Genomic DNA, 10980 nt, shown 5'->3' with positions numbered 1-10980 from the left:
ATCTGATAGTGGTAGATGTCTAGTCTCCTTTATGGCTCTAATCTGATAGTGGTAGATGTCTTGACTCTTTTATGGCTCTAATCTGATGGTGGTAGTGGGGTGGTTGATGTCTAGTCTCCTTTATGGCTCTTATCTGATAGTGGTAGATGTCTAGTCTCCATTGTGGCTCTAATCTGATAGTGGTGGTGGGGTGGTAGATGTCTAGTCTCCTTTATAGCTCTAATCTGATATTGGTAGTGGGGTGGTTGATGTCTAGTCTCCTTTATGGCTCTTATCTGATAGTGGTAGATGTCTAGTCACGTTTATGGCTCTAATCTGATAGTGGTAGTGGGGTGGTAGATGTCTAGTCTCCTTTATGGCTCTTATCTGATAGTGGTAGATGTCTAGGCTCCCTTATGGCTCTAATCTAATAGTTGGGTGGTAGATGTCTCCTTTATGGCTCTAATCTGATAGTGGTAGTGGTGTGGTAGATGTCTAGTCTCCTTTATGGCTCTAATCTGATTTTGGACGATGTCTGGTCTCCCTTATGGCTCTAATCTGATAGTGGTAGTGGGGTGGTTGATGTCTAGTCTCCTTCATGGCTCTAATCTGATAGTGGTAGATGTCTAGTCTCCTTTATGGCTCTAATCTGATAGTGGTAGATGTCTTGACTCTTTTATGGCTCTAATCTGATGGTGGTAGTGGGGTGGTAGATGTCTAGTCTCCTTTATGGCTCTAATCTGATAGTGGTAGATGTCTAGTGAACCTTATGGCTCTAATCTGATAGTGGTAGTGGGGTGGTTGATGTCTAGCCTCCTTTACGGCTCTAATCTGATAGTGGTAGTGGTGTGGTAGATGTCTAGTCTCCTTTATGGCTCTAATCTGATTTTGGACGATGTCTGGTCTCCTTTATGGCTCTAATCTCATAGTGGGGTGGTAGATATCTAGTTTCCATTATGGCTCTAATCTGATAGTGGTAGATGTCTAGTCCCCCTTATGGCTCTAATCTGATAGTGGGGTGGTAGATTTATAGTCTCCCTTATGGCTTTCATCTGATAGTGGTTGTGGGGTGGTAGATGTATAGTCTCCATTATGGCTCTAATCTGGTAGTGGTAGTGGGGTGGTAGATGTCTAGTCTCCTTTATGGCTCTTATCTGATAGTGGTAGTGGGGTGGTTGATGTCTAGTCTTCTTTGTGGCTCTTATCTGATAGTGGTAGATGTCTAGTCTCCATTGTGGCTCTAATCTGATAGTGGTAGTGGGGTGGTAGATGTCTAGTCTCCTTTATAGCTCTAATCTGATAGTGGTAGTGGGGTGGTTGATGTCTAGTCTCCTTTATGGCTCTTATCTGATAGTGGTAGATGTCTAGTCTCCATTGTGGCTCTAATCTGATAGTGGTGGTGGGGTGGTTGATGTCTAGTCTCCTTTATGGCTCTTATCTGATAGTGGTAGATGTCTAGTCACGTTTATGGCTCTAATCTGATAGTGGTAGTGGGGTGGTAGATGTCTAGTCTCCTTTATGGCTCTTATCTGATAGTGGTAGATGTCTAGGCTCCCTTATGGCTCTAATCTAATAGTTGGGTGGTAGATGTCTCCTTTATGGCTCTAATCTGATAGTGGTAGTGGTGTGGTAGATGTCTAGTCTCCTTTATGGCTCTAATCTGATTTTGGACGATGTCTGGTCTCCTTTATGGCTCTAATCTCATAGTGGTAGTGGGGTGGTAGATATCTAGTTTCCATTATGGCTCTAATCTGATAGTGGTAGTGGGGTGGTAGATGTCTAGGCTCACTTCATGGCTCTAATCTGATAGCGGGGTGGTAGATTTCTAGTCTCCCTTATGGCTTTCATCTGATAGTGGTTGTGGGGTGGTAGATGTCTAGTCTCCTTTATGGCTCTAATCCGATAGTGGTAGATGTCTTGACTCTTTTATGGCTCTAATCTGATGGTGGTAGATGTCTAGTCTCCATTATGGCTCTAATCTGATAGTGGTAGATGTCTAGTGAACCTTATGGCTCTGTCTCTAATCTGATAGTGGTAGTGGGGTGGTTGATGTCTAGCCTCCTTTTAGGCTCTAATCTGATAGTGGTAGTGGGGTGGTAGATATATAGTCTCCATTATGGCTCTAATCTGATAGTGGTAGATGTCTAGTGAACCTTATGGCTCTAATCTTATAGTGGTAGTGGGGTGGTTGATGTCTAGTCTCCTTCATGGCTCTAATCTGATAGTGGTATATGTCTAGTCTCCTTTATGGCTCTAATCTGATAGTGGTAGTGGGGTGGTCGATGTCTAGCCTCCTTTACGGCTCTAATCTGATAGTGGTAGTGGTGTGGTAGATGTCTAGTTTCCATTATGGCTCTAATCTGATAGTGGTAGATGTCTAGTCCCCCTTATGGCTCTAATCTGATAGTGGGGTGGTAGATTTCTAGTCTCCCTTATGTCTTTCATCTGATAGTGGTTGTGGGGTGGTAGATGTATAGTCTCCATTATGGCTCTAATCTGGTAGTGGTAGTGGGGTGGTAGATGTCTAGTCTCCTTTATGGCTCTTATCTGATAGTGGTAGTGGGGTGGTTGATGTCTAGTCTCCTTTATGGCTCTTATCTGATAGTGGTAGATGTCTAGTCTCCATTGTGGCTCTAATCTGATAGTGGTAGTGGGGTGGTAGATGTCTAGTCTCCCTTATGGCTCTAATCTGATAGTGGTAGTGGGGTGGTTGATGTCTAGTCTCCTTTATGGCTCTTATCTGATAGTGGTAGATGTCTGTCACGTTTATGGCTCTAATCTGATAGTAGTAGTGGGGTGGTAGATGTCTAGTCTCCTTTATGGCTCTTATCTGATAGTGGTAGATGTCTAGGCTCCCTTATGGCTCTAATCTAATAGTTGGGTGGTAGATGTCTCCTTTATGGCTCTAATCTGATTGTGGTAGTGGTTTGGTAGATGTCTAGTCTCCTTTATGGCTCTAATCTGATTTTGGACGATGTCTGGTCTCCTTTATGGCTCTAATCTCATAGTGGTAGTGGGGTGGTAGATATCTAGTTTCCATTATGGCTCTAATCTGATAGTGGTAGATGTCTAGTCTTCTTTATTGCTCTAATCTGATAGTGGTAGTGGGGTGGTAGATGTCTAGGCTCACTTCATGGCTCTAATCTGATAGCGGGGTGGTAGATTTCTAGTCTCCCTCATGGCTTTCATCTGATAGTGGTTGTGGGGTGGTAGATGTCTAGTCTCCTTTATGGCTCTAATCTGATGGTGGTAGATGTCTTGACTCTTTTATGGCTCTAATCTGATGGTGTAGATGTCTAGTCTCCTTTATGGCTCTAATCTGATAGTGGTAGTGGGGTGGTAGATGTCTAGTCTCCATTATGGCTCTAATCTGATAGTGGTAGATGTCTAGTGAACTTTATGGCTCTAATCTGATAGTGGTAGTGGGGTGGTTGATGTCTAGCCTCCTTCATGGCTCTAATCTGATAGTGGTAGATGTCTAGTCCCCATTATGGCTCTTATCTGATAGTGGTAGATGTCTAGGCTCCCTTATGGCTCTAATCTAATAGTTGGGTGGTAGATGTCTCCTTTATGGCTCTAATCTGATAGTGGTAGTGGGGTGGTAGATGTCTAGTCTCCTTTATGGCTCTTATCTGATAGTGGTAGATGTCTAGTCTCCTTCATGGCTCTAATCTGATAGTGGTAGTGGGGTGGTTGATGTCTAGTCTCCCTTATGGCTCTAATCTGATTTTGGATGGTGTCTGGTCTCCTTTATGTCTCTAATCTGATAGTGGTAGTGGGGTGGTAGATGTCTAGTCACGTTTATGGCTCTAATCTGATAGTGGTAGTGGGGTGGTAGATGTCTAGTCTCCTTTATGGCTCTTATCTGATAGTGGTAGATGTCTAGGCTCCCTTATGGCTCTAATCTAATAGTTGGGTGGTAGATGTCTCCTTTATGGCTCTTATCTGATAGTGGTAGATGTCTAGTCACGTTTATGGCTCTAATCTGATAGTGGTAGTGGTGTGGTAGATGTCTAGTCTCCTTTATGGCTCTAATCTGATTTTGGACGATGTCTAGTCTTCTTTATGGCTCTAATCTTATAGTGGTAGTGGGGTGGTAAATGTCTAGGCTCACTTCATGGCTCTAATCTGATAGTGGGGTGGTAGATTTCTAGTCTCCCTTAAGGATTTCATCTGATAGTGGTTGTGGGGTGGTAGATGTCTAGTCTCCCTTATGGCTCTAATCTAATAGTTGGGTGGTAGATGTCTCCTTTATGGCTCTAATCTGATTTTGGACGGTGTCTGGTCTCCTTTATGGCTCTAATCTGATGGTGGTAGATGTCTAGTCTCCTTTATGGCTCTAATCTGATAGTGGTAGTGGGGTGGTAGATGTCTAGTCTCCTTTATGGCTCTAATCTGATAGTGGTAGATGTCTAGTGAACCTTATGGCTCTAATCTGATAGTGGTAGGGGTGGTAGAGGTTGAGTGTACTTTATGGCTCTAATCTGATAGTGGTAGTGGTGTGGTAGATGTCTAGTCTCCTTTATGGCTCTAATCTGATTTTGGACGATGTCTGGTGTCCTTTATGGCTCTAATCTCATAGTGGTAGTGGGGTGGTAGATATCTAGTTTCCATTATGGCTATAATCTGATAGTGGTAGATGTCTAGTCTCCCTTATGGCTCTAATCTGATAGTGGTAGTGGGGTGGTAGATGTCTAGGCTCACTTCATGGCTCTAATCTGATAGTGGGGTGGTAGATATCTAGTTTCCATTATGGCTCTAATCTGATAGTGGTAGTGGGGTGGTAGATGTCTAGTCTCCATTATGGCTCTAATCTGATAGTGGTAGATGTCTAGTGAACCTTATGGCTCTAATCTGAAATTGGTAGGGGGTGGTAAAGGTTGAGTCTACTTTATGGCTCTATTCTGATAGTGGTGTGGTAGATGTCTAGTCTCCATTATGGCTCTAATCTGATAGTGGTAGATGTCTAGTGAACCTTATGGCTCTAATCTGATAGTGGTAGGGGGTGGTAAAGGTTGAGTCTACTTTATGGCTCTATTCTGATAGTGGTGTGGTAGATGTCTAGTCTCCATTATGGCTCTAATCTGATAGTGGTAGATGTCTAGTCAACCTTATAGCTCTAATCTGATAGTGGTAGGGGGTGGTAGATGTCTAGTCTCCTTTATGGGTCTAATCTGATAGTGGTAGATGTCTAGTCTCCTTCATGGCTCTAATCTGATAGTGGTAGTGGGGTGGTAGATATCTAGTCTCCATGATGGCTCTAATCTGATAGTGGTAGATGTCTAGTGAACCTTATGGCTCTAATCTGATAGTGGTAGGGGGTGGTAGATGTCTCCTTTATGGCTCTAATCTGATAGTGGTAGTGGTGTGGTAGATGTCTAGTCTCCTTTATGGCTCTAATCTGATTTTGGACGATGTCTGGTCTCCTTTATGGCTCTAATCTCATATTGGTAGTGGGGTGGTAGATATCTAGTTTCCATTATGGCTCTAATCTGATAGTGGTAGATGTCTAGTCCCCTTTATGGCTCTAATCTGATAGTGGGGTGGTAGATTTCTAGTCTCCCTTATGGCTTTCATCTGATAGTGGTTGTGGGGTGGTAGATGTATAGTCTCCATTATGGCTCTAATCTGGTAGTGGTAGTGAGGTGGTAGATGTCTAGTCTCCCTTATGGCTCTAATTTGATAGTGGTAGATGTCTAGTCTCCATTGTGGCTCTAATCTGATAGTGGTAGTGGGGTGGGAGATGTCTAGTCTCCTTTATGGCTCTAATCTGATAGTGGTAGATGTCTAGTCTCCATTGTGGCTCTAATCTGATAGTGGTAGTGGGGTGGTAGATGTCTAGTCTCCTTTATGGCTCTAATCTGATCGTGGAAGTGGGGTGGTAGATGTCTAGTCTCCTTTATGGCCCTAATCTGATAGTGGTAGATGTCTAGTCTCCATTGTGGCTCTAATCGTATAGTTGTAGTGGGGTGGTAGATGTCTAGTCCCCTTTATGGCTCTAATCTGATTTTGGATGGTGTCTGGTCTCCTTTATGGCTTTTATCTGATAGTGGTAGATGTCTAGTCACCTTTATGGCTCTAATCTGATAGTGGTAGTGGGGTGGTAGATGTCTAGTCTCCCTTATGGCTCTAATCTAATAGTGGGTGGTAGATGTCTCCTTTATGGCTCTAATCTGATAGTGGGGTGGTTGATGTCTAGTCTCCTTTATGGCTCTTATCTGATAGTGGTAGTGGGGTGGTTGATGTCTAGTCTCCTTTATGGCTCTAATCTGATAGTGGTAGTGGGGTGGTTGATGTCTAGTCTCCTTTATGGCTCTTATCTGATAGTGGTAGATGTCTAGTCACCTTTATGGCTCTAATCCGATAGTGGTAGGGGGTGGTAGAGGTTGAGTCTCCCTTATGGCTCTAATCTGATAGTGGTAGATGTCTAGTCTCCATTGTGGCTCTAATCTGATAGTGGTAGTGGGGTGGTAGATGTCTAGTCTCCTTTATGGCTCTAATCTGATAGTGGTAGATGTCTAGTCTCCATTGTGGCTCTAATCTGATAGTGGTAGTGGGATGGTAGATGTCTAGTCTCCTTTATGGCTCTAATCTGCTCGTGGAAGTGGGGTGGTAGATGTCTAGTCTCCTTTATGGCCCTAATCTGAGTGGTAGATGTCTAGTCTCCATTTTGGCTCTAATCGTATAGTTGTAGTGGGGTGGTAGATGTCTAGTCTCCTTTATGGCTCTAATCTGATTTTGGATGGTGTCTGGTCTCCTTTATGGCTCTTATCTGATAGTGGTAGATGTCTAGTCACCTTTATGGCTCTAATCTGATAGTTGTAGTGGGGTGGTAGATGTCTAGTCTCCCTTATGGCTCTAATCTGATAGTGGGGTGGTAGATTTCTAGTCTCCCTTATGGCTCTTATCTGATAGTGGTAGATGTCTAGTCACCTTTATGGCTCTAATCTAATAGTTGGGTGGTAGATGTCTCCTTTATGGCTCTAATCTGATAGTGGGGTGGTTGATGTCTAGTCTCCTTTATGGCTCTAATCTGATAGTGGTAGTGGGGTGGTTGATGTCTAGTCTCCTTTATGGCTCTTATCTGATAGTGGTAGATGTCTAGTCACCTTTATGGCTCTAATCCGATAGTGGTAGGGGGTGGTAGAGGTTGAGTCCTTTATGGCTCTAATCTGATTTTGGACGACGTCTTGTCTCCTTCATGGCTCTAATCTCATAGTGGTAGGGGGTGGCAGATGTCTAGTCTCTTTATGGCTCTAATCTGATAGTGGTAGTGGGTTGGTAGATATTTAGTTTCCATTGTGGCTCTAATCTGATAGTGGTAGATGTCTAGTGAACCTTATGGCTCTAATCTGATAGTGGGGTGGTAGATTTCTAGTCTCCCTTATGGCTTTCATCTGATAGTGGTTGTGGGGTGGTAGATGTCTAGTCTCCTTTATGGCTCTAATCTGATTTTGGACGGTGTCTGGTCTCCTTTATGGCTCTAATCTGATAGTGGTAGTGGGGTGGTAGATGTCTAGTCTCCTTTATGGCTCTAATCTGATAGTGGTAGATGTCTAGTCACGTTTATGGCTCTAATCTGATAGTGGTAGATGTCTAGTCTCCCTTATGGCTCTAATCTGATAGTGGTAGTGGGGTGGTAGATTTCTAGTCTCCCTTATGGCTCTCATCTGATAGTGGTAGTGGGGTGGTAGATTTCTAGTCTCCCTTATAGCTCTAATCTCATAGTGGTAGTGGGGTGGTAGATGTCTAGTCTCCTTCATGGCTCTAATCTGATAGTGGTAGATCTCTCCAGGAACAGGGTTGAAGTTAAAACCTACAGGAGGGTCTCTCCATGAACAGGGTTGAAGTTAAAACCAACAGGAGGGTCTCTCTCCAGGAACAGGGTTGGATTTAAAACCCTACAGGAGGGTATCTCTCCAGGAACAGGGTTGGAGAGCCCTGCTCTACCGTGACCCTTCAGTCTTCTGATCTTGCTCTGACTCCTAACCCTGTAGTCTTTATTCTGCATTAGGATCCCCATTAGCTGACCCCATGACAACAGCTAGTCTACACACAACAAGAGATATTAGACTATAGAGTTGGCATTAGAAGGCAGTCACACCGTTGACAGCACGAGACAAGAGGAGACAACAAACAGTAAAATAACTGACATGTCACACATTTACAATTCAATTTCTTTGACCTCTAACCTCAGCAAAACCTGGAACAGAGGTCGTATCAGCAGGAGGGGGGAGCTGCGGAGAGGAGGGAGAAAGGTCTCCCCACCGAACCACCAGACCCCAAGAAGAGGAAGTACAGCCCCCTGTAAGCACTGCTGTCTCACACAGACACACACACACACACAGACAACACACACACACACAGACAACACACACACACACACACACACAGACACACACACAGACAACACACACACACACAACACACACAAACACACACACAGACAACACACAGACACACACAGACACACACACACACACACAGACAACACACACACACACACACACAGACAACACACACACACAACACACACAAACACACACACAGACAACACACAGACACACACAGACACACACACAAACACACACACACAACACACAAACTTCCACACATAACACATGTTCTCTCTCACTTCCTCTCTCTCCTCTCTCTCCCTCTCACTTCCTCTCTCCCTCTCACTTCCTCTCTCTCCCTCTCACTTCCTCTCTCTCTCCTCTCTCTTTCACTTCACTTCCTCTCTCCCCCTCACTTCCTCCATCCCACTCCATCTCTCTGTAGTGATGGTACGGCTGGCAGTAGTCTAGGTGCCAGGATGCTGCAGGGAGGGGTGAAGAATGGCCTGCTGCTACGTAACATGCAAGTGGACTGACCTCTGACCCCTGACCGTTAACCCGCTCCAGGGTGAAGTTTCCCCTAGGTCTGTACAGATCTTGGATCAGCTTCCCCTTCCCGAATCCTAATCTATTTTTTAAATAAACACTTTTTACCACTTTTTCGTGGTATTCATTTGGTAGTTAGTTTCGTCGCTGCAACTCCCGTACGGACTCTGGAGAGGCGAAGGTCGAGAGCCACGCGTCCTCCGAAACACGACCCTGCCAAGCCGCACTGCTTCTTGACACAATGCCCACTTAACCCGGAAGCCAGCCGCACCAATGTGTTAGAGGAAACACCGTAACACCTGGCGACCGTGTCAGCGTGCACTGCGCCCGGCCCGCCACAGGAGTCGCTAGAGCACGATGAGACGAGGACATCCCTGCCGGACGAAACCTCCCCGAACGACACTGGGCCAATTGTGCGCCGCCTCATGGGCCTGCGACACAGCCTTGGATCGAACCCAGGTCTGTCGTGTCGCCTTAGACCGTTGCACCACTCAGGAGGCACACGAATCCTAACCATTAGTGGGAAAATCGAATCGCTGCAGAGGAGGCCGATATATGACATCAATATGGAGCTGACCAACAGCGGCACGCCACGGACGATAGAAAGGACATTTTTGATAACCACTGGCATAAACGATTCTCAACACATGATATTATAAGCAATTTTACAATGGAAATAGGGCTTTAATCTGTTACATTCACTGATAACATTGACTCTACATTGAGATATTTGATGTGGAAACAAGTCTGTGACTTGGCGAACGGTAGTCCTTAATAAGAGCATTTACCCGTGATGTGGTGGTCCTCAGAACGGAAAAGGTTGGGAACCACTGGTCTATACATCACCCTTTGTTTGATTGGAAACGGTATGTAATTCTGTGAGAGTTTTATATTAATAGTTAGCCATTAATACTTAACAAATAGGAAGACATTTCTGCTGTACTAGTGTCTGTGTTTTCATGGGCTCCACTCCAGTTCCCTGCAGCTAACCTGGGCGTATGGTCACCCGAGATGGCTTGAGCTGAGAAATGAGTTAAAGATTACAGAGAGAATCATGTGTTTTACTAGAGATAGCTTAGGAGTAGAACAATCCCTCGTTGTCTCTAAATCATCCTTGCAACTGGGAAACTAAGCCAGGGTGAGGTTAAGACAACAACCCTGTGTAGATAACGACAGGATGAACCCAGAGTGACTTATGATGGTCCTTGGTCTGCATGGGAGGGGTGGAACCAGCCATGACTAAGCATTCTTAGTGTCAGCTATATGAAGAACTCTGCATGTCTGTAAAAGGTTAGGCTGCTTGGCCCAACAGTCAATACTGTGGGGTTGACTAGTCTGTCTGTAAAGGTTAGGCTGCTTGGCCCAACAGTCAATACTGTGGGGTTGACTAGTCTCATCATTGCAATAACTAATCAATATTAAATAAAGATGATTGTTTGAAGAAATGACCACGTCTGTCTGTGTGAATTTCCATGACAATGCCTTTGATGCCATACAGAGAGAAAAGACTATCTGAAATGCCACCCTCTTCCCTATATATAGGGCACTACTTTAGACCAGAGCCCTACGGAACCCTATTCCCTATATATAGGGCACTACTTTAGACAAGAGCCCTACGGAACCCTATTCCCTATATATAGGGAACTACTTCAGACCAGATCCCTATGGCACTATGTATGGAATATGGTGCAGTTTGGGGCATAGACTGAGTGTCTGAAATGGTGCCCGTCTGACATTTCATTTATTTATTTAACCAGGAAGTTAAGAACAAGTTCTAATTTACAAGGCGTTTCACACCTTCCCAATCCAGACACAAAAACACATGATTACATGGGGACTTCGTCAACATAATGTGGGATGTGATGGGTACATGGTTATTCTCTAAAGTTTGGAAACAAGAATCTCAAACATACAGCGGTTAAATGATTTCCCATAAACAGCTTAAGGTTTAAAACAAACATGTGAAAGCTTAGTTTCAATATGAGTGGGAATATGACCATGATTAAAAACGAGAATAGAACTGAATCTATTAGAAAAGAAGTTGAGTTGAGATGCAGAAGCATCTGGATCGATAACTCAATAATCAATATGGACAGCGTCTGGATCGATAACTCAATCA

The 10980-nt window shown here is 44.3% G+C and overlaps 1 protein-coding gene across 4 annotated transcripts in view; it reads left to right on the top strand.

Annotated features, from left to right (window-relative positions):
* The window catches only part of LOC139369013 (RNA binding motif protein 10), an 85120-nt gene extending 75700 nt beyond the window's left edge, over window positions 1-9420 (top strand). For all 4 annotated transcript variants that reach the window (XM_071108582.1, XM_071108581.1, XM_071108583.1 and 1 more), the window contains 2 exons: window positions 8177-8286; window positions 8761-9420. In XM_071108582.1, the coding sequence (XP_070964683.1) occupies window positions 8177-8286; window positions 8761-8851 (201 nt within the window). In that variant the 3' untranslated portion in view covers window positions 8852-9420. The remainder of the gene's footprint in view (window positions 1-8176; window positions 8287-8760) is intronic.
* Window positions 9421-10980: the final 1560 nt, after the last annotated feature.

Source organism: Oncorhynchus clarkii, chromosome 16 (assembly GCF_045791955.1).
Source record: "Oncorhynchus clarkii lewisi isolate Uvic-CL-2024 chromosome 16, UVic_Ocla_1.0, whole genome shotgun sequence".
In the NCBI taxonomy this organism is placed as follows: domain Eukaryota; kingdom Metazoa; phylum Chordata; class Actinopteri; order Salmoniformes; family Salmonidae; genus Oncorhynchus; species Oncorhynchus clarkii.
Note: the sequence above shows the minus strand (reverse complement) of the source record. Positions and strands in the feature narration are given on the sequence as shown.